Source organism: Cervus elaphus, chromosome 15 (assembly GCF_910594005.1).
Source record: "Cervus elaphus chromosome 15, mCerEla1.1, whole genome shotgun sequence".
NCBI classification, from domain to species: domain Eukaryota; kingdom Metazoa; phylum Chordata; class Mammalia; order Artiodactyla; family Cervidae; genus Cervus; species Cervus elaphus.
This window is the reverse complement of record NC_057829.1, coordinates 4,379,182-4,405,809: the sequence shown is the minus strand read 5'-3', so window position 1 is coordinate 4,405,809 and position 26,628 is coordinate 4,379,182. Positions and strand designations below refer to the sequence as shown.

The 26,628-nt window shown below is 37.6% G+C and overlaps 1 protein-coding gene across 12 annotated transcripts in view; it reads left to right on the top strand.

Moving 5' to 3' along the window:
- The window catches only part of RYR2 (ryanodine receptor 2), a 794,016-nt gene that overhangs the window by 426,639 nt on the left and 340,749 nt on the right, over nucleotides 1–26,628 (top strand). For all 12 annotated transcript variants that reach the window (XM_043925904.1, XM_043925902.1, XM_043925903.1 and 9 more), the window contains exons 18-24: nucleotides 3,115–3,233; nucleotides 3,563–3,696; nucleotides 4,918–5,159; nucleotides 9,264–9,456; nucleotides 10,569–10,785; nucleotides 12,468–12,572; nucleotides 18,546–18,649. In XM_043925904.1, the coding sequence (XP_043781839.1) occupies nucleotides 3,115–3,233; nucleotides 3,563–3,696; nucleotides 4,918–5,159; nucleotides 9,264–9,456; nucleotides 10,569–10,785; nucleotides 12,468–12,572; nucleotides 18,546–18,649 (1,114 nt within the window). The remainder of the gene's footprint in view (nucleotides 1–3,114; nucleotides 3,234–3,562; nucleotides 3,697–4,917; nucleotides 5,160–9,263; nucleotides 9,457–10,568; nucleotides 10,786–12,467; nucleotides 12,573–18,545; nucleotides 18,650–26,628) is intronic.

The window sequence follows — 26,628 nt, the reverse complement described above, 5'->3', positions numbered from 1 at the left end:
AATTATTTCTGAAAAGCAATGTAAGAATATCTTCTTCATTTACATTTATAAAAGAATGAAGTTCAGAAAGCCACTGAAGAGCCAGAATTCCCATTATTTTTCAAATCAGTTCTTCCTGATATACTAATACATTGGTGGTTTGGTTGTTAAGAGGTGTCTGACTCTTGTGACCCCATGGATTCTAGCCTTCCAGGCTCCTCTGTCCATGGAATTCTCCAGGCAAGAATATTGTGGTGGGTTGCCATTTCCTTTTCCAATTAATACATTAGCACCTTACAATACTCTACAGATAAAAAAATTTGTTTGGGTGAATTGTCATTGTTTTTTAGTTTAAGTGGATTTAATTTGAAAAAATTAGATTGGTTTGGAATTCCCATTTTTAATTTTTGTTTAAATGCTTATGTGGACAGATCTGGAAAAAAAATTTGGTTTTCCTAATCATATAGGACAATAGTTTATTTTTTAATTTTTTAAACAATAATATTTTTATTCAGAGTCAAATCATAAGATGTGATTATTTTTACTAAGTTGGAAGATAGAAAAGCATAGAAATGTTTTTTCAAAACTTATCCATGTTCCCATCAACCAGAGATATTTACTGTTAGCATTTTAACCTGTGTTATTCCATGTCTTCATTCCCTTTACTTTTTATTGAAATATTATATTTCTGTAAAAAAGTTCATAAATTATAAATATACAGATCAGTTCTTTTTCACAAATACAATGTATTTGTGTAACAACTGGTTAACAAACAGAATATTATCACCTATCAGAAACATACCCTGGAACCTTCTTCCACTCATCCAATCCTCTGCCCCAGCACCTAGGTATTAACATCATAGATTTATTCTGCCAATTTTTGGACTCTGTGTAACTGGAATCATGCAGAGTAAATTTTTGTGTGTCTGGTTTCTTTCATTCAGTATATTTGTGAGATTCAGTCACAGTAATTTATTTTAAAGGGATTTAGTAAATACAAATAAAAGTCTGCATCATTGTAAAATAATTAAAGACAATAAAATCTGATATGTCTGTGTCTAACAAGAATGTTATTTTTATATTGATGTTGTGGAAATGTACGCATGCATTCTGCAGCACAGCAGTTTGCCTCAAGGACATCCCAAGCTGAGTCTATTGCTCCTATGTCAGTTCACATAGTATTCCATTAGTTGCTTTTCTATAGTACTAATGCCCATTTCTGTTACTTATTTTTCCTCTCCATTGCCTAAACGTGGTGAACTCCTTGAAGTCAGGGGCTCAGTTTTATTCATCTTTGTGTTCTCTGCATCTACCATACTGTCTGGCACCTAGTAGGTACTTTATAGCATTTGTTGAAAGAATGATGAATGTTTAAATTCACTTAAGAAAATACTTGTCAGTACAGAAATAATTTCATGACTGTGCATGATAGAGACCCATTCAGGGACATGTTTGTTGAATTTGAGTGACTAGAGAGAAAGAAGTACAGATGATTGGGGTCAAAGGAGGTTGATTTTAAGTCAAAGAGCAAAATTTCAGAGTTTAAGATTGAATAACTTAGAAATCTAATGTAAGGGAATTTTGAGTAACACTGAGTTCTAAAGCATTGCTGGATCATTGGGTGACAAATATAAAAAAGCAAATTGTTGATATAAAAAATGGTGTAATAATTATGAGACAAAGATTTTCAGGGTACCACAGTGTGAGTGAGATGACTATATACCAATATAGAATATATTCATTAAGGAAAAACTGAATAGCTACTATGAGGAAGTGATCAGATAGTAATAAGATGATGGCAGGGATTGCAAAAATGGATAAATTCTTGATTCAAAGCATCTAGAGTTATTGGTAAGTTCCATTGTATACAAAAAAGTGCATGCTGGTCTCTTTCACTGGCCCAGGGAGTATCTAGAAAGAGAAAGGAACAGAGCAACCTTCAGGATGAAGTATGGGTTCTATAAGTTGCTTCACTTTTAAAAATATGCACAGCAAAAAGAAAAAAAGAAAAAAAAATCACAGGAAAAGAGGAGAAAGAGGAGGAAAAAACAGAGCAGAGCATCCTTTGATCTTGTTACCAAAACAAACTTGAGTCCACTTGTCCTCACACAATAAAGCCAGTCTACTGATACTGGGTTGTGTTGAAGGAAAGTACAGCATTTACTGCAGGATGCCAGGCTGGTGGAACGGGCAGCTCACACTCCAAAGTGTGAGTGTGAGGGCTTTCAGGGAAGCCATCAAAGAAAGGGGGCGTGGGAGCTGCAGGGTGCATGATCAGCTCACGCACAGTTGTCAGATTGGTTGGGAAGTTTCCAGTATCATCATCCTTTAGTTTCAAGCAATGTAGAGTCTATGTGCTTGTGGTCAGCAGTTTTCATCTGGTTGGTGTCTGCTTCCTGTAAAAACAACTTAGGAATGTGTGTCAGGTCTTTATCTATATCTTTTGGGACCTGGGAGTTTGGTGATTCAGCCATGTGAAGGACTTGTAGTCAAAATTGTTACCAGTTTCCCAATTCAATGCTTTTTTTTTTTTAACATCTTCACACTTCGGAATCATTAACTCGTTTTTTTAATGTTATTTTTTACTTTGATAAAAGTCGCATAATAACACAATTTCAACCATATTTTACTGTACAATTCAGTGGCGTTAAGTTCATACAAATGGTGCTACTCTCACCATCATCCATCTCCCAAATTTTTCACCTTCCTAAGCTGAGATTCTGCCCCATTAAACCTGTTCCATCTCCTACTGGCTTTGTACCTCAGGCACATCAGCTCTGCCCAACATTCAAGACGTCAGTCAGCCCATGTTTCCTATCAAAAATGGTCATGTATGAGTTCTCTGTGGCCCCACTTAAATGTTGCCCTCTTTCATTTCTCTATAGGCAGAGTTACCTGCTTACTTAGCTGAACACTGTATATTTGCCTCGTCCTCACTTGTTATCATATTTGGTTATCAGCCCTGCCTCCCAAACGCCAGCTGTCGCTTATCACAGATACTTGGTGACAAACACATTGAGCACATAATTGTACTACATTTAGTCAACACCTCAATAAGCACATAGAGAAGAGGAAAGTCACTGATCGTTGTAGACTAGTTAATCATATTTTCCCCTTTCTTTATTTTCTGTTTAGGTATTCTTGAAGTTTTACACTGTGTGTTAGTAGAAAGTCCAGAAGCTCTCAATATTATTAAAGAAGGCCATATAAAATCCATTATCTCACTTTTAGACAAGCATGGAAGAAATCACAAGGTAAGTGAACCATTTTATTGCCAGAAATGAATTCTGGAATAATTTCAAACATATCCTTTAAAAAGATAATTTTTAAAAGGTGTCACATTTTTCATGTTTTTTGCTTTTTAACTGCAATCAGATAATACTGTGCAGTGGTTATGCATAGCACCAGTGGGGGAATGGAGCAGTTCTCAGTTGTGGAAAATAAGTGGACACATTGCTATCATGTTTAAAGTGACTGGGTCAGAGGTACCTGAAGGGAATGTGTTTCTGTTTGTGGAAATTACTGCTGATGCTTGAATCTGAAAAGGGAATGAGAGCCAGCTGAAAGGGATTTCACTTTTCAGGTTCTGGATGTCTTATGCTCTCTCTGTGTTTGCCATGGAGTGGCAGTCCGTTCTAACCAGCATCTCATCTGTGACAATCTTCTGCCAGGAAGAGACCTGTTATTGCAGACACGCCTTGTGAACCATGTGAGCAGGTAGGTTCAGATAGACCATGTCACCAAATTGGTTGTATAATAGGAATTCAGATATCCAAAATACAATAAATTCCATAAATCAGTGAAACGACATTTCCAGTTAGATCTACTTTCCAAAGTGTCAGACATTCATTGGGTACTCTGTGCCAGGCACAATGCCAGATTCTTTACAAGCCTTCTTCACTGTTTGTGTGTGTGTGAAGTATTACTATTATCCATGTTCTATAAATTAAAATTTTTGAGCTGAAAATGAGGCTAGAGTCTAATTCCAGAGATTGAGCTCTTAACCACCATATTATAATGCCTTCCGTATGTAATAATGATAATATTGAATATAATTAAGAAGGTGTTATGTGTGGTAGTAATGACTTTGATACACTTAGCACAGTATTTAGCAGCTATCCAGGAAATACTTGCTACTTCACCATGTTTCAAACAAAAATGTGGGGTTTGGTATGTATTTCTCCTCTGTGTTTTGTTTTTTTTAAAAACACAAATATATTGTGTTTTTTTAATAAAGATTCATTTGAGACTTCCTTTATTGTTCTTTCTATACGAGACCTGTTGTTAATGGGTGGCATTCCTGAGACTTTCTCTAATCCCTAATGTTAATTTAGGGTTAGGATCTCTTCATAAAATGCAATTAAAATACAACTAACTAGAGACTCTTCACCGCGAGACACAGAGAACAACAAAGGTGATTAATCACTTTGGTTCCTTCACTAAGGCTGTGACTTGTGTCAGCCTCAAACCCTGTGTGACACAAACCTTAGCTTAGGAAAATGTCTCTATGTCCTGGATTAATAATAACTCCAATAATTCTGGGGCCTGATGCTATCCTGAGTGTCTCCCCTTAAATATGATTTATGATATAAAAATAGGTTGAAGAGCAGTTATGAAAAAATGTAGTAGGATGTTGAGTGATGTAGCCAAATTTTCCCAGAAGCAAACATAAGTCACTGAACATTAACCGTACAATTGGCTGTTAGAGTAGACTTCAGTGATTGTTTCAATAATTTGTTCGCACTTAAGGAAACATTGGGTTTCCCAAAAAAGTCAATAGGTTTTTCTGTACAATGTTTTGGAAACCCAAACAAACTTCTTGGTCAATGCAATGTATCTTTGAGAAGCAGGACTAATTAAGGATAGCATGATGTAATAAGTGGAGACAATGAAAGGTTTATTTGGATTTTCTCACATGCTATTCCCATCTCTTTAAAGCATGAGACCCAATATTTTTCTGGGTGTCAGTGAAGGCTCTGCACAGTATAAGAAGTGGTACTATGAGTTGATGGTGGACCACACGGAGCCGTTTGTGACTGCTGAAGCCACTCACCTGCGCGTGGGCTGGGCTTCCACAGAGGGCTACTCACCCTACCCCGGCGGGGGCGAGGAATGGGGTGGAAACGGCGTCGGAGACGACCTCTTCTCCTACGGATTCGATGGCCTTCACCTCTGGTCAGGTAAGTACCATCCATTTTCCTTCACAGTGTTCTCGAAGGAAATCTTTTGCCCTTACTGTATCTTTCCATAACCTATTTGTGTTGCTCAAGTCAGATACATTGATTTCAAAAATGCAACACTAAAATGATGCAAGTGGTAAGTCAAAAGCAGAATTTCACTAGAGGAAAAAGAAAACTCTTACAATTATAGTACATCTCCAAAAGACTGAATTCTGTATGAATGATATATATCAGAAGTGGCATTCTGATTCACGAATTGAATGCAAAAACTTAAATGTTTCCTACTTGCTTTAGTTGGTATGTGCAAAGCTTTAGTTTCCAGTATAAACAGGAACCAAAAAAATCCTGGAAAATAATCATAATACAAAGACTAAGCTTCATCTCTTGGCTGATAGTTTAATGTCAGGAATGGGTAATTTATTAAATGTATTATGAGGAAACAGCCCACAATCAAATGATGTGTTGTTTCAGAAGTGTGGAGCTGTTAAAAACTAAATGTATAGCTCATTTCACTAGCTAACAACCCTAAGCTTTAATGATTGAACATATATTGAAAATTAGTAATATATAAAAATATACTCTTTTCTGATTTATTAAAAGATTTATTTTGATTGGCTCTGTTTAAAAGTTTAGCTTTTCATTTTGTAGATATTAGATTTCATCTGGATTCTGCAGACTTATCCTTGTATTCATAAAGCTGCATTTAGAATGAATCCAAACTTATTTTATAACACATTTAACCTATAGAAGGGGGCTCCTGGGTGGTGCTAGTGGTAAAGACTACTGCCAACACAGGAGACTCCAGAGACACAAGTTTGATCCCTGGGTTGGGAAGATCACCTGAGTAGGAAATGGCAACCCACTCTAGTATTCTTGCCTGGAAAACTCTGTGGACAGAGGAGCTCATGGACTGCAATCCATGGGATCACAGAGTTGGACATGACTGAGCACACACAACCTACAGAAAATATGCAGAGGTTTCTTACAGTACAAAAAGTTGAACTTTACCTCTTATGGGCAAATCAAATGATATTTATTTATTAATGCTGTATAAATCATAAATTGTGAAAAGATATTTTAATTTAAATTTAATTAAAGCCTAAGAGTCTGTGGTATGGGGGTTTACAAATGAAAGCACTCTATATTTGTGTTCAGCAGTAATGTTTACTAAATCTTCCCTTTATTCAGTGCCAATAGCTCAGTAGCCTGGAAGAGATGAAGCTGTATTTTGGGTATTTTATCTAACCTGTGGGGCACTGGTTGGGGCCCAGGCTGCAGTGTGGTATATCTTATACACTATGTACTGTGCTGCTCAGAAAGAGTCACAATGCTTGTTCCAGAATTTTTCTACTGACCCAAAAGGCAAAGAGCCCTAACTTCAAGAGACCTGAGAAACGTGAAATAGAATTAATGTCTGTTTTATAAGACATTTCAACTGTTACCCGTGAGAGGTCGTCCTCCCTCTGTTACCTTCACATGTCACTGCACACAAAATGGATCCTCAGCTGGATGAATGAAACAGGTTCACTTGTTTTCCTGTTGCATAAAATTTAGGGGAAAACAAAACACTACTCTGGGTTTTTTTTTAATGCTGCATTGCATCTAATTTCAGCCATATAGCGTCACTTCACTAAATGGTGAAGTTTGCATTTAGTTTGAAGCTTTTTCTATCCACACATGGGAAGAACCCAGAGCCTCTGGAATTGGACTGTGTCCAGTATGCCTTTTATGACTAAGTATCTGTTAAATAGAATGATAAGAGCAACAGAAATATTCAGTGAATCTATCACAGAAAGGAGCATAGGTTGTGGAATTTCAGGAGAAGATCATCTTGAAACTTTAATTTATATCAAGAGAAAATACTTGATTGTTTTTCCTAATGGCAAGAAAATATGTGCAGTTGAAGCTGTGTTCTCTTAAGCCACTGGGATCGCTTGCTAATTTTAGATTCATGATCAATAAAGGCAGATCTAAATTAATTGACTTCTGACTGAGTTACCATGGTTAAATTCATATTAAGTTGCATAGTCTTCTCAGGTTCACTCTCCTATTCCTTTTCTTTCTAATGGTTGAGGTTGAATTTAAAGTGTTAAGCATCTGTGATTTCTGGGGGGAAAGAACAAAAAAAACACTTAGCTTTTTGTGATTGGAGAGTAGAGTTGTTCCTTGGTACCAGAGTTTGGTTCATCAGCAAAAGTTTCGATCTCTGTTTTCATTTCCTCTTCCCACCTTAAACTTTGCACAGCATTGCTGTGTTCCTCTTTGGGGAATAATGATTCTGTTTCTGGCATCCACATCTTCTGTGTATTAGGGTTAGTAGTGTGAAAAAAATCTCGGTGCTTTTGAAGAACTTAGGTATAACAGAATGAAGGAATGTCAGAGAATAGTACAGGAAAGAAAGGTAAGGATTCTCTTATAGGACCTATGAAAAGCCCACTGCTATCTTCCTTTCTGGCTGATGTAGAAAACAAGAATGTAGTTCTCATATTGATTTGATACCCCTATTAAGTCATAAATGCAACCTGAGAATGCTCACTAGCGGATTCAGCAGCGTCAGTGCCACTGAAACCATGGACTTAGGTTGGTTGCTAGTGATCTTTTCTCTCTAACCTAATTGTTTCAGGCTTTACAAAACAGTTTACCATGGGGACTTTTAAATAGTCATTAGTTTTAGCATACTCATTCCTCAGACTGAACAATATGCTTGGATTATAGTAAATATCTGTTGACTGCTTCCCAGGTGGATCAGTGATAAAGAATCTACCAGGTAATCTTGGGAAGATTACCTGAAGAAGGAAATGTCTACCCACTCTAATATTCTTGCCTGGGAAATCCTATGGACAGAGGAACTTGGTGACTATAGTCCATGGGCTCGAAAATGAGTTGGATATGACTTAATGACTAAACAGTAACAAATATCTGTATAACTACATTATCAGCTACAGAACTTGATACAGACAGGAATGCAGAACTTTGTGAGTTCTGTTGCTTTTTGCGTGATTTTCTTAAATAATTCCCTTTATTATATCTATGAAATTCTAGAGGGACCACTTCATAATGAATTTACTACTTGCAAATTTGAATATTGGTAAAATTAAAAATCTACATATTTTATAATGTAGATCTGCCCTACTATTGGCATTTCAACATATTGTTGGTAAAAATCTGGACATGCTAGAAATTTTAAATAGGTGTTATAAAAATTCAAAGCTGGCATCATCAAATCTATTTTTGTCTTTGCTCAAATTGAAAAATACTGTATGTTCACATTTGTGAGCATGAATGTTTAGGAGAATCTTACCTTCTTGTTTTCCAGTTTGCCCATGGGACTCATAGGCCAAGAAGTTCTGACACAGTCAAGAATGAGTATAAATCATAGGTTGGCCAGGGCAAGAAATGACATTTATCCAGGATCATTTTCATGCCTCAACTTGTATCCTGCTGTTTCCTACTTAAGAAGCCAACCAAGGTCTTGTAGGAATAAATTATAGAACAGAAACAAACCAATTGATGTGTATTGTCTCTCAACAAATAATACACAAACGATCATATTCTCTGTTTTCTTCAGTATCCTTTTATGTTTTTATTTTATAAAATAAAGGGAATTTAATCTTTGAGATGGGGACTGAAGTGAATACGTTCCATGTCTAAGACTCTGTTCTTGTATAACATTAATTTAATCATCATAACAACTCTGCAAGGCAATGGCATTTGGTTTACAAGAAATCAAGGCTTATAGAGGTTAAGTAATTTGCTGATGGTAATGTAGATCTTTGACTTCAAGTCTTTCCCTAGAGGTTTTCCCCTGACATCATGATGTTATCAACTCTAAGATGGTATCTGTATCAAATACCATCCATCTGCATGCAAAATTTTCTGCATATCAGAAGATCCATTTTATAATAAAAATAGCATTGCTCCTAAAAAAAGCAACAGTTTTTTTTTTAATTAAAGATCTGACATATAACATGAATATGTATTCAAGATTTATTCTAGTCCAGTACTATTCATAGTCACTGCCTATTCAAATCTTTAACTTGGTCTCTGACAGTGATTTTCTCTGAGATAAAAAGACATCATCCTCCTTTAATGTGTTTCCCACAGGTTGTATTGCCCGGACTGTCAACTCACCAAACCAGCATCTCTTGAGAACTGATGATGTCATCAGTTGCTGTTTAGATCTAAGTGCCCCAAGCATCTCCTTCCGAATTAATGGACAACCTGTTCAAGGCATGTTTGAGAATTTCAACATTGATGGCCTCTTCTTTCCAGTTGTCAGTTTCTCTGCAGGAATCAAGTTAGTATCATTGTTTTTTGGTCTGTTTGCCTTCTCATTTCTCGTTCTTTCACAGAAGACTCTGCATTGCCATCACGCTTGCTTCACTAACCTGCTCTCCTGGGCATCCGTCTACAGGGCATTTTGCCCTGTAGCAAAATGTTCCTTGAAGCAACAAGCAACTTGTTCCTTGAAGGTTGGAGATAAGATTAATTCAAGAGGGGAATCTCAGGAAGCTGAGCGCTTTGTCCATATATCCAGCCATTTAGATAACTCAGTCTAATATCTCTTCCTCTATCCAGTATCCAGAAAATTTCTAGTCCACTTAAGTTCACTTTTTTCTTTACTAAGGGTAAATACACAATGTTGGATTAAAAATGTCACTAATTTTTTCATATTTATTTTCATTAATTTTTCTTTTCATTATATTCTGGACTCCAAATCCCTTCATTTCTACAGAAATGACACATTTTTGGGTGATCAGGTCAAGATGACTCCTTTCCATATCACCCTCTACCTGTTATACTTGTAAATAACCTGCTTGTGATCAGCTGGGTCAAGGTGGTTTTCTCTAACCCTTTGCTTTTTTGCTACTACCAGACAGAAAGAGTAATTAAAATGATAATTCAGTATCAAGAAGTGTCATTTGAGTTCCCTTAAGGAATTTCACAGGGAAATTGAATGCTAGAAAGTGGCTGTTTTTTCTTTTTATCAGATCTCATCCAGTTTTTATCAGATCTCATCCAGCCCTATAATTTTAAGTATTGATATATAGGTATTTAGATTAAATCTGTCTTTCTCTGTTGGTTATTTGGGTACCTTGAGGTATTAAATGACCAAATACTATAGACAGGTATTTCATTCACATAGGAATATGGTGCATGTGCTTTTATTATTTCTCCAGAGAGTGATATAGTTTTGCTGAGCAATTAACATAATTTAATCAGGTTTTACTTTTATGATTAGAGGCTCTTAAACTCTTAGTTACTGACTTCATGATGGTTCTTAGAGGAAAAGATGTGACTTCTGACAAAGTTAATTTTATACTAAGAATTTATTCCTTGAATTTTGTTGATTAGGAAAGTTTTCTGTATGCCAGAGATTCAACTTACCCTGACATGCATCCTTTTTAGAGTACGCTTTCTGCTTGGGGGGAGACATGGAGAATTTAAATTCCTTCCTCCGCCTGGGTACGCTCCTTGTTACGAAGCTGTTCTGCCAAAAGAAAAGTTGAAAGTGGAGCACAGCCGAGAGTACAAGCAAGAAAGGAGTTACACACGGGACCTCCTGGGCCCCACAGTTTCCCTGACACAAGCTGCCTTCACACCAATCCCAGTGGACACCAGCCAGGTACCGGATCATCAGCTGTGATGGCAATGTTTGAATTGCAGCCATTCCCACATGCAGTGGGTTTCAGACTCCTTGGACTGCAACCTATAGGGATGCATTTTACAGTAATACAATTTATATGTATAAGTGAAGCAAGTTTCATAAAATAATGCTTACCTTTACCGTGTCCGCTTACTCATTTTGAGTCTGTTCTGTTTTTTAAAAGTGTTTTTAAGTCACTAAATTGATTTTACAATGTACAATTGGGCCACAACCTAAGTCAATGCTTACTAATTTTAGAGTGTTTTTTACATAAGGTAGTAGTGGAATTTTAAATTTCTTCTCCTTGTCTATATACAGTTGGCATTTTTAAGTGATTTAACTGACTTTTATCTCAGGTAGAGATTGAGATCATAAACTCTAGAGTCAAAATGTCTTGGATCCAGTGCATGCTCTGAGACTTGAAAAAATTACTCATCTCATTGATTGGAATGCTAAGAGTATGTTCAATGTATAATAAAGAACACATTGGCACCATACTTTGCATATAGACACCCAAGCAATGTTAGCCATTATTCATGCTCTTCTCTTTCATAGACGTGAAATTATCCTGACACTGAATTAAGTATTGTTTTATTTTGAAGGTGAAGTAAGTTCAGTCCAGTTGGTTAGATAGTCATAGTTTGTTCATTAGCTTTCAAAGATCAGAGGCGTTGCTTCTGAAGTCTGATAACAGAATTAAGAGCAGGCCTCAGATGCCTCTGTGGTTTCGTGCCGTGAAATGTATTTCCTATCTCTCCCTGCCAGCTTTTTATATGATGCATAACATAAGCATGCTTTGTTCATGGCTCACATTCAGTCTGTGTTGCCATTGCTGGAACAAGGCAGGGTGTATGTCGTGCCTTCAGAGTTGAGCAGTGAACATGATTGGAGGATGGAAATCAACTGGAGCAGACAGTGGGATTTCCTGGTGTCACTAGCACATTTAGGACTTCCTGAGACCTGGGTAACCTCTTGTTTGGAGGGGAAGGAGGCAATGCTGGCCTGCTCCTCATGGAAACTCAACCCCGTCCATGAACATTGTAGGCATTTGCCTGCTATCTGTGTTGAGGGACTGATTGTGGGGCAATGTCTGTGCATCATCAGACATGTACAGCCAACCCCTCATCTTGAAAATCATTTAGTGTTCTTTATGAAGAGGCCATTAAACTTTCCCTTTTTAAGGGAAACATGTTCAGATTTTTCCCCCTGAGGCTTATATTTAGAAACCACTGCAAGTAGCAGAGTTAAGGGACAATATAAATTTTTGCCATCAGATAGTTCTAAACTCAGCGGATTATATTTTGGACACTGAATTGCCTTCATCCTGGCCTGTGAATGCTGGCCAGGTTGGTTTAAGGAGTCTCGAGTGATTTCTCTTTTTAAATAATGCATATTCCAGTGATTATTCCATATCCATTGACCTTTTTTTTTTTTTTTAAATGATGGCTGTCCTCAGTAGTACTCTGTTTTCTTTCTTTCTAAATTTTGTTCCCCAACTTTACCTAATAATTATTTAGATACCTAGTTTTATAAATTTAGAATGGATTATCTGGAACCCAGTTATATGATTACATTTCAATCCACAATAAGAACAGTTAGCATTGCATTTTCTTGCATTTGTTTCTGATGTGTGTTTTCTTTTCCTCTTTTTAAAATTTTAGATTGTGTTGCCTCCCCACCTGGAGAGGATACGAGAAAAACTGGCAGAGAATATCCATGAGCTCTGGGTGATGAATAAAATTGAACTTGGCTGGCAGTATGGTCCGGTACATAATTTTGAAATTTATTCTCAGATTCTATTAATACATCTTTCTGAAAACACTTCTCACTCATCCTGCTGTATGGTGACATGAACTGATCTGATTGAGTTTTTTCGTCCTAAGTTTTATTTTGTCTGCAGTTTTTCTTTATGAGAGGGAATGACGTTAGTGGTGGGGTCATTGAAGGATGGCTTAGTTGCCTAGACAATTGAAAAGTTATTAATATTCAGGTTTAAAGTTACATTTTTAAAATCAAAGTTAACATATACAGACAATAGGCATTGATTTCTAGGGACCTTAGGAAGAAATTTCATTGAAACTGAAAGTGAAAACTGAAAATGGAAAGAAAGAAGTTAATTTACTCTCCTCCTCTGATGTTTCTTTTAGTCCCAGTTGTATTTAGTAGTACAAGTTCACAGGGCAGAGGTTCACAGTTGGTTTCATAAGTGGAAGAGAGGCTGAGAAATAACGATTGCATATGTTTCCAAATGATTATTGTTTACAGAACTTAGTTTATAGTTTATCAATAAAATTTAGCTAACACCAAAACAACTTCTCATGTAATACCAGTGTGTTATACACCTTTTGTTTTTTAAGCAGGACTGTTGCAGTGCTTTCATTTTTATGATATTAATAGTCCAAATATCCCAATATTTATAACACTTATATTTGACTGAATATAGAAATGAGTGTATTCAGCACAGCCATAATTTATTGCATTAAGCTTTGAATAATGACATTTATTATTAGTGTTAGTAGTAATATCATGCTTGTTGTTGATTAGTTGCTAAGTTACGTCTGACTCTTTATGACCCTGTGGACTTGTAGCCAGCCAGACTCCTTTGTCCATAGGACTTCCCAGGCAAGAACACTGGAGCGGGGTGCCATTTCCTTCTCCAGGGGATCTTCCTGACCCAGGGATCGAACTCGTGTTTCCTGCATTGAAGGCAAATTTTTCACCACTGAGCCACCAGGGAATACCATGCTACTTTATACTAATTATGGACTTTCCTGGTGGTTCAGATGGTAAAGTGTCTGCCTACAATGCGGAAGACCTTGGTTCAATCCCTGGATCGGGAATATCTCCTGGAGAAGGAAATGGCAACCCACTCCAGTATTCTTGCCTGGAAAATCCCGTGGACAGAGGAGCCTGGTAGGCTACAGTCCATGGGGTCGCAAAGAGTCGGATACGACTGAGCGACTTCACTTTCTTTCTCTTTCTTTATACTAATTCATCTTATTTATTTAGAGCTTTGTCTTTTCACTTAAAGGTATTGGGGTAATCGTCGCAGTAGCACGCTGGGCTGTGTGTTATTATTTCAAATTAACCAGTGATGCTGCTGCCGATGATTCAAATGCCTTCCAGCTAGTTACTGTGCTGGAACTAGGATCCAGCTTCTCTGGCTTCTTGTCTAGACCTGTTTTTCACTATAAGACTTGCTGATGCATGATCAGAAAATGGGATCCTTTCATTAATTCAGTGATAGTTAGACAGTTGTCTAATCAGCAAGCACTTAAAGTACCTTATTAAGTATGTGGTTTTATGCAATATTCTTTGACTTTTAAAAATTGAGGAAATGAATGAGTGTTAAATAAGATATTTATCATTAATTAAAGTCAGAAGGAGGTGAGATATTGTAAAAGTATTCCTAGTCACTGGCAGAGGAATTACAGACAAATTTACCACAAGATTTGAGATAGGGAAAGATTTGAATTACAGACAAAATTCAGAGAAAGATAATTACAGGCTAGGATTTAAAAAGATCTCATACAAACAAGTAACTACCCCCCCCCCCCAAAAATCATAGTAACAGGAATTGTTTAATAGGTTTACACTCAAAAAAGATGATTTCTATTGCAAGCTTCTATAGGTTCCCTAAATGACAGCATTCTACAATGAACTTCTTTATGTTTCTTCTTCTAAAAAAAGAGGAAATATAAGGTCTCATTATTATCAATTCTTGCAATTAAATTCAGTTCATTTCAACACCATACCATTATTGCTACTAGTTTGCAGGTGCTGAAAGGGAACACAGTGCTTCTGAGCCAAACGGACTGTGGCCAGTTACCCTTCACCTGGTCTGAGGCTGATGGCAGCGACTTTGGGTTTTACGTGCCTCTGGCGGGAGACTCAGCACTTAGTCTGTGGCTATGGTGCTGGCACCTGGCACCGTTCCTGGGACAGGGAATCGACCAAATACTTGCTGAAAGAATGAAGCCGTTTTTTCCGTAGGTCTCACTCTGGGCAAGCACAACCACAAATATCCCATCAGATCAGCAATTTGGGAGAGTCTCAGACTGACACGTGAAGAGGTTTCGCATTGTCCTTCCATCTCATAATCGACCTTGTGTCTTCTTTGACTGGGGCTCTCCTAAAACTCTTTTCGGATCAGTATCTTTGATCCCTGGCTTTATCATCTCTGTTATCCTAGACTTAGGTACACCTCTTACCGAGACCAATTCCATAAATGTTTGGTGTGTTCCAGTCTTTCTCTGAGTTAATATTTTAGAATTCATCCATTTAAGGAGTGCAGGTCCATGTTTTATGTTGTTGCTTTTTCCTGTTTTTGTCAGTTACCTTTTATTTTTTAATTTAGTGATTTTTAATTGAAGGAGAACTGATTTACAATATCATATTGCTTTCTGCCATACAGCAGCATGAATCGGCCATAGGGATACGTATGTCCCCTCCCTCTTGACCCTCCTTCCCGCCCCATCCCACCCCTCTAGGTGGTCACAAAATACCGATTTGAGCTCCCCGAGTCATGCAGTGAGTTCCCATTGCTGTTCTGCCTGTGGGAGTATGTAGTTTCCACGCTACTGTCTCCATTCGTCCCATGCTCTCCTTCCCCCCCGCCCCGTGTCCACAGTCTGTTCTCTATGTCTCTGTCTCCATTGCCGCCCTGCAAATCGGTTCGTCAGTACCGTCTTTCTAGATGCCATATATATGCATTAATATACAATATTTGTCTTTCTGACATACTTCACTCTGTATAATAGGCTATAGATTCATTCACCTCATTATAACTGACTCAAATGGGTTCCTTTTTATGGCTGAGTAATATTCCATTGTATAGCAACTGTGTTTTTCTTTGGAGTAATTTGAACTCTTGAATAAATTGTGGTTTTTTGCTTGTATTTTTTGCAAAGAAATTAGTTTCTTTAAATGTCTTTGAGGTGTATTTCACTGGAGCATCATGAGAGAGCTCTACTTTTTTAAATTAATTTTTTTTTTATTGAAGGATAATTGCTTTACAGAATGTTGTTGTTTTCTGTCAAACCTCAACATGAATCAGCCATAGGTATACACACATCTCCTCCCTTATGAACCTCCCTCCCATCTCCCTCCCCACCCCACCCCTCTAGGTTGATACAGAGCCCCTGTTTGAGTTTCTTGAGACACAGCAAATTCCCATTGGCTATCTGTTTCACATTTGGTAATGTCAGTTTCCATCTTACTCTTTCCATACATCTCACCCTCTCCTCCCCTCTCCCCATGTCCATGAGTCTATTCTCTATGTCTGTTTCTCCATTGCTGCCCTGTAAGTAAATTCTTCAGAACCATTTTTTAGAATACAATATTTATCTTTCTCTTGCTCACTTACCTCACTCTGTATAATAGGTTCTAGGTTCATCCACCTCATCAGAACTGACTCAAATGTTTTTTTATGGCTGAGTAAATTCCATTGTGTATATGTACCACAACTTCTTTATCCATTCATCTGTCAATGGTCATCTAGGTAGCTTCCATGTTCTAGCTCTTGTAAATAGTGCTGCAATGAACAATGGGATACATGTGTCTTTCAATTTTAGTTTCCTCAGGGTATAGGCCTAGGAGTGGGATTGCTGGGTCATATGTGGTTTTATTCCTAGTTTTTTAAGGACTCTCCATACCATCTTCCATAGTGGCTGTATCAACTTACATTCCCACCAACAGTACAAGAGCATTCCCTTTTCTCCACACCCTCTCCAGCATTTATTGTTTGTAGACTTTTTGTTGATGGCCATTCTGACTGGTGTGAGGTGATATCTCACTGTAGTTTTGATTTGTATTTCTCTAATAATGAGCAATGTTGAGCTTCTTTTCATGTGTTTGTTAGCCGTCTGTATATCTTCCTTGGAGAAGTGTCTGTTTAGATCTTTTTCCTGCTTTTTGATTGGGAGCTCTGTTTTATGGAAAAACATCAGGCAGATCCATTCAAGCCTTCATCTGTCTCCTTTGCGTATTATTTGCCTAACCTTCGTGTTTGGTACTGTAGTCCTCAAATTGAAAAGACCTTGTTTTAGTGAGTTTGCCTTTTAAAAGAGCTTCTGGTTTAGCTGAGTAATAGACACACAAACAATTACAGACTCAGAACTATGATGGATAAGCTAACTGTAAGCGAGGGATATTTACAGCTCTCCTGGTGAAATCAGGGAAGGCTTCCATGGGGTGGTAAATACTTGATCTGAGCTCTGCTATGCCTGTGGAAGAGCAGTGAACCTGGAGGCAGGAAAAAGGTCAGGGAGAGGACTCAGGTGGGAGGTAGTGAGGTTCCCAGTTGTGTACTGGCAGGAGGAGTGGAGAGATATGACTGCAGATGTTTCGAAGAAGTTCAGGTATGGGAAGTGTTTAAGAGAAGGAAGGAAATCTGGATAGATTTCTTGTTTTAGCCTGGGACCCGAGAGGATGATGGGGACAGTTACTCTGTGGTGTAGAGAGTAGAGGGTAAGTGGAAATTACATAGATATAGAGTAAATTGTCTCTGAACTTGGGCACATTCATTTTTACCTTTATGTTTAGCATTTAGTGTTTGGTTTTGTAACCCACAGCTTCATTTCCACACTTACACCCTTAAGTAAATAAGCTGTGTGCTCATGTGTAAGTTCTGTTCATTTGCAATGATCAAGAAAAAAAGACTATCTTATTTCTAACTTGTCAGCTCCTGAATACTTTAAAAAAATTCTTGCTTTTTTTTCCTACTTTTTTATGTGACATTTATAAAACCTGGTAATTATTCCCAGGGAGTAATTTGTTCCCTGAGAGCATATGGCTGTGATTGAGGTGTCACCGCGGCAGTAATGCTTGTGTAATTTAGGCCTCTAAGAAGACAAAAATCTAATTACTAATGCAAGGATGTAGAACATCTTTCTCATTAATTCAGTCCTAAAATCTTGACTTTAGTTTATTCTGATTGCTAGCACTTTCAAGGATTAATATGAAAGATATCTGTGGGATATTACCTTGCTTTGGAAAGGCTCTGGAGTGACTTGTTAGAGCAGAAGTGACTTACATGGGATGAAATGAACAGCTGGAAGGAACCACCACCAGGAGTTTGTATCAGTCAGTCATGACGTTAATTGATGTCTCTAATCTGTGTCTAAACATGTAACAATAACTACTGAGTTATTACTACACCTTCTTACCTACAGTTCATTTCAGTTTAAAAGCATTTGTTGCATGCCTGCCATGTGCCAGGCACATGCTCAGTGCTGGGAATACATTATCAAAGAACAAAAAAGCCCAGTCCCTGTTCCTTTGGTCTTACATTCTTGCAGTGCAGGAAGATAGACAATCCCATAAATAAGACCCTAGTCTGCTTGCCAGTGGTAACTGTTATGGAAAAAAACAAATAGCATGAGCAGCAGATTGGCAGATTAGGAAGGTGGGGAGGACAAGCCACATGGAGAAAGTAAGGCTGAAGCCAAGGCTGTAAGTTGCTGTGAGAGTGGGCGTGGAGGTCTCAGGGCAGACGTGAAGGCTGGGACTGACCGGGAACGGTGGCAAGGAGAAGGCATGAGGCAGCCCAGACATTGCCAGGTTTACCACTGACCTTCAGCGGTAGCCATGCCTGAGGGATGACAGAGGCCGCCTTGCTGGGATGAAGGTCACAGTTTCCCTTCTTGCTTCCCACTTCACCGTCCTCCATGCAATTGGGTAACCATCATTAGCATAGGGCCTTAGAAACTGTTATATGCTGATTTCCTATTCTGTTTCAGGTTAGAGACGACAATAAGAGACAGCACCCGTGTCTGGTGGAGTTCTCCAAGCTGCCTGAACAGGAACGCAATTACAATTTACAGATGTCTCTTGAGACCCTGAAGTGAGTTTCTTAAATTTCTCATTTTCCTCTCTGTATTCCCTGAAGGAAACAAGGTGTTGATATTACAGTTTGATTTATTTTAGCTCCAGTTAGATTTTTTTCATAATGCATTGGTAGATTGAATCAGTATTTGTTTGTACTAGTCATTGAACACGTTACTTTATGACTTTGTGCTCTATGTGTTTCCTAAAGGGTACTCTATGGATGTTTATGGGTATTTGGGAATATAAGGATTTTGCCATTGTACTCAGTACTTCTCAGATTGTCAGTTATAAATTGTTACTGGTGTGTGACAAGATAAGTGATGATACTAAAATGAGTGTTTCTGAATTTTTATACCAGTTAAGGTATTGCATTGAGCTTTGAATAATGACATGCATTATTAGTGTTAGTAGTAATACCATATGCTACTTTATACTAATTAGTATATTTATTTATTTAGAGCTTTATTTTTTCACTTATAGCTGCTGGGTTAAACTTCCTAATAGCACCCTGGGCTGTGTTTTATTATTTCAGATTGACCAGTGATGTCACAGCTGAGGATTCTCATGGAGTTGTCAAATGGCTTGACAGTTAGTTAGTAGCTGTGCTAGAACAGGGATCCAGTTTCTCTAGCTTCTCATCTAGAACTGTTTTTCACTGTAAGACTTGCTGATACATGATTAGAAAACGGGATCCTTTCACTAACTCAGTAATGGTTAGACAGTTGTTAAATAGAAAGTACTTATAAAGAACTTACTAAGTATATAGTTTTGTGCTTTTCTATCCTTGGACTTGAAGAACTGGATTTGTTCCAGTAGATCACTTATCCTAATACCCGCTTATGTTAGGAATGAAACAATACTTTTCCCCCTATTTTTGTTTTGTTTTGTTAAGTGTAAAGAGCTATTTCTATTGAAATTATTTTACCAAAGATCTAGAACATAAACACTGTTTCAAGTTCTACGACTTCAGTCCAGGTGTATATCGGCAAAGATGATGTAGTGATTTTCATTATGAAAATAAATAAATAAATTGGGCCTTGAGTTTGGGCTCTACTAGTAACTTAAAAGGGAAGGGAATATATGAATACAAATCAAGTAAATGGAGAAATCACTACAGGTAACTAATGACAAAGCTTTTCTGTAATAAGGACCGCAGAACACATCACTGTGACCCGTGTACCTCCTCTTAGCATCTCCTATCTTCCTCTGTGATCTTGATGTGAAGCTTGTACATTTATCTTGGTAATTCATGACAGCCCATTATTTATCCATCTCTTAAAACAAAATGATTTTATTGAAAGTTCATTGCCTAAGATAATTTCGTTAAATTTGTGGTACAGTCCCTGTAGTTTTAACAATTGACAGCTAAGCCAGCTAGGCAGATCCTGGGTAACCTGTAATGCAGAAGTCTGCATATTCACATTTGGCATGTGAACCTTTGACTGCTACACATGATCTAGTCTCATTCCTTTCAGTCCCTGGTGGCTGGTTTGATTAATCATAAGACTGCACATACCATGGTGCTGTTGCCTATGGTGAATGCTAGTAAACCTTTTCAAGAACTCATTCTTCATATTTACATGGTGTTATGATGGACTCATTTCACTTGTTTCTTTAAAATTTAAAACAGAGCTCCTATTCTGCAAAATTCAAACTATGCCCAGTCAGTAGTTTAAAGAAAGTATAGTACCTTCTGTGTTTGTTTTATTCACTTGATTAGTTACAGGCACTAGAACAGACTGGGTAAGAACAAGGAATCTAAGACTTGCTTCTCCAGAGGAAATCTTAGTATCTCTGAACCTTAGGCTTTTTATTAATAGTATCAGTTTAAAATGAGGATCATAGTATATCTACTTAGTGAAATTGTAGTAAAGATTAAATGACACACAGCTGATAAAGCCTCTAGCACCATCATGTCTAACAGAAGAAGCACTCTATAAAGTTTAGGTGTTTTTTCTTTTTTATATATACTATAGGGGAGATTAGCAACTTTACTCACTAAATCCTGAGGTGTGCCAAGTAACAAATAAGCGAACGATTATTTCAGAATATTCCTTATTTTGGATTTGTGGTGGTTTCATGTGAATATGATTTTTTGTTGTTGCACTTATGTGATTTTTGTCATGTAAATTGTTGACAAAGATAGCTAACTTCCAGATTTGAATGGTCATCTGTACGCTGTATAGCACTGCAGAAATTCTGACATCCTCTTTCAAAGCAGCACTGTACTACCCTAGCCTAAGCTGCCTTTTTTTAAATTGAGGTATAACTGATGTACAATGTTGTATTAGTTTCAGGAGTACAGCACAGTGATTCAGTTATCTACACACACACACACACACACACACACACACAGTCTTTTTCAGATTTTTTTCGCTTATAGGTTGCTGTAAAATATTAAGTATAGTTCCCTGTGCTATACAGTAGGTCCTTATTGGTTATCTGTTTTGTATGTATTAGTGTGATACATGAATCCCAACCTCCTAATTTATCCCTCCCCCCCTTTCCCTTTTGCTAACCATAAGTTTGTTTTCCATGTCTGTGGGTCTGTTTCTCTGTGTCATATTTTAGATTCCACATATCAGTGATATTATAAGGTAGTTGTCTTCTCTTTCTGACTTATTTCACTTAGTATGATAATCTCTAGGTCCATCTGTGGTGCTGCAAATAGCTTATTTCATCCTTTTTTTATTGCTGAGTAATTGTTCCAGTGCACATACATATATATATCTCACATCTTCTCTATCCATTCATCTGTTAATGGACATTTAGGTTGCTTCCATGTCTTTAGCCTAAGCCACCTCTATGCCCCACCTGAAGCTATAAAACTATCCTGACAGTTACAGTTGAAATATTAACCTAGCTCTTCTGTTACCCATTCTGCCTTCTGTAGCCTGCTGAGCTTTTTCCAAATATTTAGGTTATACCATTCTCCCTATTTGAGTTCCTTCTCATTGCTCTTGAGATAAAGGCAATACCCTAACTTGCTTAATGGTCCTTCAAGGTCCTTCCCTTCTAGCCAGCATCATCTTACAGGAGGCTGCTTTTATTTTCCCTTGCTTGACATCACACTAGCCTTTGTTTTGCCTGTTTGCATGTCCCTTTCCCCTTTGTGTCCACTTTCTGTAATGCTCTCCTCCAGGCCCTATTCTTATCCTTTCGATCTCGGGTCACTTCAGGCAGCATTTGCTGAGCGGCTTGACTCAATAAAGCCCCCTTTGATAGGCACTCAGCCCTTTTGTATCTCTCAGCATAGAATCTTTCTATGTATAATTACAGGATGGCTGCCGTACTCCACCAGACCTATTATGTAAGTTTATTTGTTTCTTAAATTTTTTTATTCATTCATTTATTTAATTGGCTGAGTCGGGTCTTAGTAGTTGCAGCATCCACAATCTTGGTTGCCTCCTGCAGATCTTTCATTGTGGTGTGAGGGCTCTGTAGTTACAGCATAAGGGCTTACTTGCTTTGAGGCATGTGGAATCTTAGTTCCCTCATCAGGGCTCAAACCCATGTCCCCTTGCATTGCAAGGCAGATTTTTAACCACTGGATAATCAGGGAAGTCCCAGACCTAAGTTTCTTGAGGGCAGACATCTCACTTGATTTTAGTCACCATCATTTGAACTTTACACAGAGCTTAGTAATGCTTGTCAAATGAATGAAGCAACAAATAAGCAATAAAACTCAGTCTCTAGGCAGGCTTTTATATACCAAATGCTTATCAGAGAAACGGGGTGCCTTCTCTTCTCTCTGTGGCTTTGTGTCAGTCTGTCTCTTCTTGTCGGTGGCCTTATAGTTGAAGTAATAAAATGCCACATGAACCAATTATTGCCACTTAATCTTATAGTCAAGATGTACTGAATGCATATGTAAGTTACTGTGGGACACAGAGGAATCAGATGGGAGCTGACCCCTAGCATGTCTTTTCCACTTCCCCTACTCTGTTCTTGTCTGTTAACCTCTGCACAAGCTTCATGGCCCACACTGCTCTCTCCCAATCTTCTGCAGGCCATAAAACCATTTAAAATGTGTGAATTGAACAGTGTTAAGTCAAATAAAATTGTCTTAATAAAGATTACATAAAGACCATCTATATGTCTTCCTTGGAGAAATGTCTATTTAGGTCTTCCACCCATTTTTTTGACTGGGTTGTTTGTTTCTTTGATATTGAACTTCATGAGCTGTTTGTGCATTTTAAAGACTGATCCCTTGTTAGCTGCTTCATTTGCAAATATTTGCTCCCATTCTGAGGGTTGTCTTTTCAACTCATTTATGGTTTTCTTTGCTGTGCAAAAACTTTTAAGTTTAATGCTCTGTGGTGACCCAGATGGATCGAATGAATGGGGGTTATGTGGGAGGGAGATCCAAGAGGGAGGGAAAATATGTATACATAGAGCTGATTCAGTGTGTGGCACAGCAGAAACTAACACAGCATTGTAGAGCGACTATACCCCAATTTTTAAAAAAGATAATGTAAAGACAAAAGAGTTCTTATTCAAAGAACTTGATGTGGTTAATAGTATTAAATAGATTTCTTAAAATATTCATTGTTCTCATTCAAAAATCTCCTTGGATTAGACATAAAGTGCTTAGCTATAGTATCAGAAATATCTGTAAAACAAAACAAAATCAATACTTTGGATCTCATTGAAAGTAGAATCTTTTGTACTACAAAAGAAACCATGTAGAAAATGAAGACATAGGGTACAGAGTGGGAGAAAATATTTATAAATCATGTAAGTTTACATTCGTAGGATTTGTGGTAAATCATAGATGTGCCAATAAAGAACTTGTACACAGAATATATAGGTAACTCTTACAACTACATAATAAGAATACATACAGCCCAGGGATTAAACCCGTGTCTCCTGCATTAGCAGGCAGATTCTTTACCACTGAGCCACCAGGGAAGCCCCTTGTTTGGCACATGTTTTAACTAACTGCACAGCTTCAGTTAGTTCCTGCTCTTGCAGTTTAATGGTCAGTCTCACTTTTGTCATATATAATCTAAAATTTAACAATAACAGGATGTTTAAATGTGTGTATCTATATCTATCTCCAGATTGTCACTTTTTTAAATGTTAAGGAGGGTAAGTGTAAATGGATTTTAGATACTTGACCTTTCTTTTGGAACTGACCAGACGTTAGAAATTGTCATCCAAAAAGTTTATGCCATTGCATCTTATTCTATTGAAGTAGGTGGAACCACTCATTATCAGGAATACTAAAGGATGTTGTTCTGCCTAAGTCTGGGGACTTTTAAAGTTGAACTCTAAATGTGAATGATGATGATCTTTCTTGGGAAAATCAACAAAAGGTCATTCATTAACGGGAGTTAAAAAACAATAGGGAGTGTCTAAACAATGGAAAAACTGTTATTGGCAAATTGGAATCCCAGTGTATTATGTAAAAAGGAGATTTTTCTAGACTGGAAAGTCCAGAAAACGATTTAAAAACATAAGGGGACTTAAGTATATCAGAAAAGTAGCATTTCAAATCAGTGGTAAAAATGAATTGTTCATCTGTACCATTTTTCTAGATTCCATATATATGCATTAATATATTTGTTTTTCTCTTTCTGACTTATGTCACTGTGTATGACAGTCCATCCGTGTCTCTGCAAATGGCACAGTTTCATTCCTTTTTTATGGCTGAGTAATTTCCCTGTATGTATCGTATCTTCTTTATCCCTTCCTCTGTTGATGGACCTTTAGGTTGCTTTGATGTCCTGGCTATTGTAAATAGTGCTACAGTGAACTTTGGGGTGCATGTATCTTTTGGAAGTAAGGTTTTCTCTGGGTATATGCTTAGGAGTGGGATTGCTGGGTCATATGGAAGTTCTGTTTTACTTTTTTAAAGAAACCTCCATACTATTCTCCATAGTGGCCAAAATGAGAAGGAAATCCAATAAAGAGGGGTTATGCATATACATATAGCTGATTCATTTTGCTGTATGGCAGGAGCTAACACGTAAAACAGCTATACTCCAATAAATTTTTTAAACATATTATTCAGTAAATATTTTATGGATAACTGAGTATCCATCAGGGAAATAAAGTTAAACGCTTAATCTTAATACATATGGCTTCCCTGATGCTTGTTTAAAAAGCATAGATATTTCCTTGAAACAATTTAACAAATGGGAAATTTCTTTATGGTGGTGATTCAGTAGCTCAGTCGTGTTGGACTCTTTGTTAACTAATGGATTATAGCCTGCCAGGCTTCTCTGTCTATGAGATTTCCCAGGCAAGAATACTGGAGTGGGTTGCCACTTCCTTCTCCAGGAGATATTTCTGACCCAGGAATCGAACCCAGGTCTCCTGCATTGCAGGCAGATTCTTGCATTGCAGGTGGTTACTTTACTAACTGAGCTACCAGGGAAGCCCAATCTCTAAGTATTATATAAAACCCAGAAGCCATTTTTATAAAAAAACAGAAAGATTCAATTGTGTAAAAGCAAAATGAAATCGCAACAAATTGAAAACTCTACATAGAACACCATAAAGAAAGTAAAAAGACAAATCACAAACTGGAGAAAATATTTGTAACTTATATCTTGTGTACTTGAAGAGATTATAAACCGCAACAGTTAAGCCCAAATCTAACAGAAAAGTGAACAAGGAATATTTTCATAGAAAGAAGTGAAAAGTTGTTGCTGCACGATAAGACGCGGGATTCTTGGCCTCCGGAGGAGACGAGGCTGGATCGCTCAGAGCTTTTGCGTAATAAAGTTTTATTAAAGTATAAAGGAGATAGAGAAAGCTTCTGACATAGGCATCAGAAGGGGGCAGAAAGAGTTCCCCCCTGCTAGTCTTTAGTTGGATGTTATATAGTCACTCACAGTCTGTTAATGAAAAGAAAAGAATGTCTTAAAACTCAGAATGGCACCAGGCCCCTCATCCATAAATTGCATTTTGTGATAATCTTGGCACCAGATGATTCATCCCAGGCCATAAAACGATTGACTTGAATCTTGTAGAAGGGCAGATTACCATACAAATAGTTTCGTTTACATAGATTAGGGGAACAATATCCGAGTATAACATACTGGTTTGTCAAGTAGGTTCTAAGCCTTTGGCAGAACTGACTTGAAGACAGAATCTGGGATAAATGCATAGCACATTAACATAGCTTAAGGCAAACATTTCCATAAGAAAAATGTATTGGTTAACTCAAGGTTTGAGAATAGTTACCTTCAGGTGAAACCAGGTGTCGTGGCAACACAGTATTTTAAGAGAAACCTTTTAAATTTGTATAGAGAAGGAAAAATGTCTCTAGTTTGTTTCCTCCCGAAAATGTCAGACACTTGCAGCCTATTTCCTCCCTTTTCAGACCCCTGGCCTTCCTGTCTGTTACCCTCTCAAAGGGAAGTACAGATATCAGTGAAGCAGAAAAAAGATGCTCAAATGCAATTATATTAAGAACAATGCAAATTAAAACTATAAATGAGATCTCATTAGGATATTAATGGACAACTCTGTTGGAACAGGCATGGGAAATAGGCAGTGTCATCCTTTGCTTATGGGAATAAAATGATCACCAGCTTTAAAGACATTTTGGCAATACTTGTCAAACGCTGAAATGTGTATCCCCTGTGATACAGTAATTGCGTGTCTAGGAATTTATCCTACAGATGAAGGTTACATTTCAGTTCAGTTTAGTGTCTCAGTCATGTCCAGCTCTTTGTGACCCCATGGACTGCAGCGTGCCAGGTCTCCCTGTCCATCACCAACTCCTGGAGTTTACTCAGACTCGTGTCCGTTGAGTAGGTGGTGCCGTCCAATGATCTCATCCTCTGTCGTCCCCTTCTCCTCCTGCCTTCAATCTTTCCCAGTATCAGGGTCTTTTCAAATGAGTCAGTTCTTCGCATCAGGTGGCCAAAGTATTGGAGTTTCAGCTTCAGCATCAGTCCTTCCAGTGAATATTCAGGACTGATTTCCTTTAGGATGAACTGGTTTGATCTCCTTGCAGTTCAAGGGACTTTCAAGAGTCTT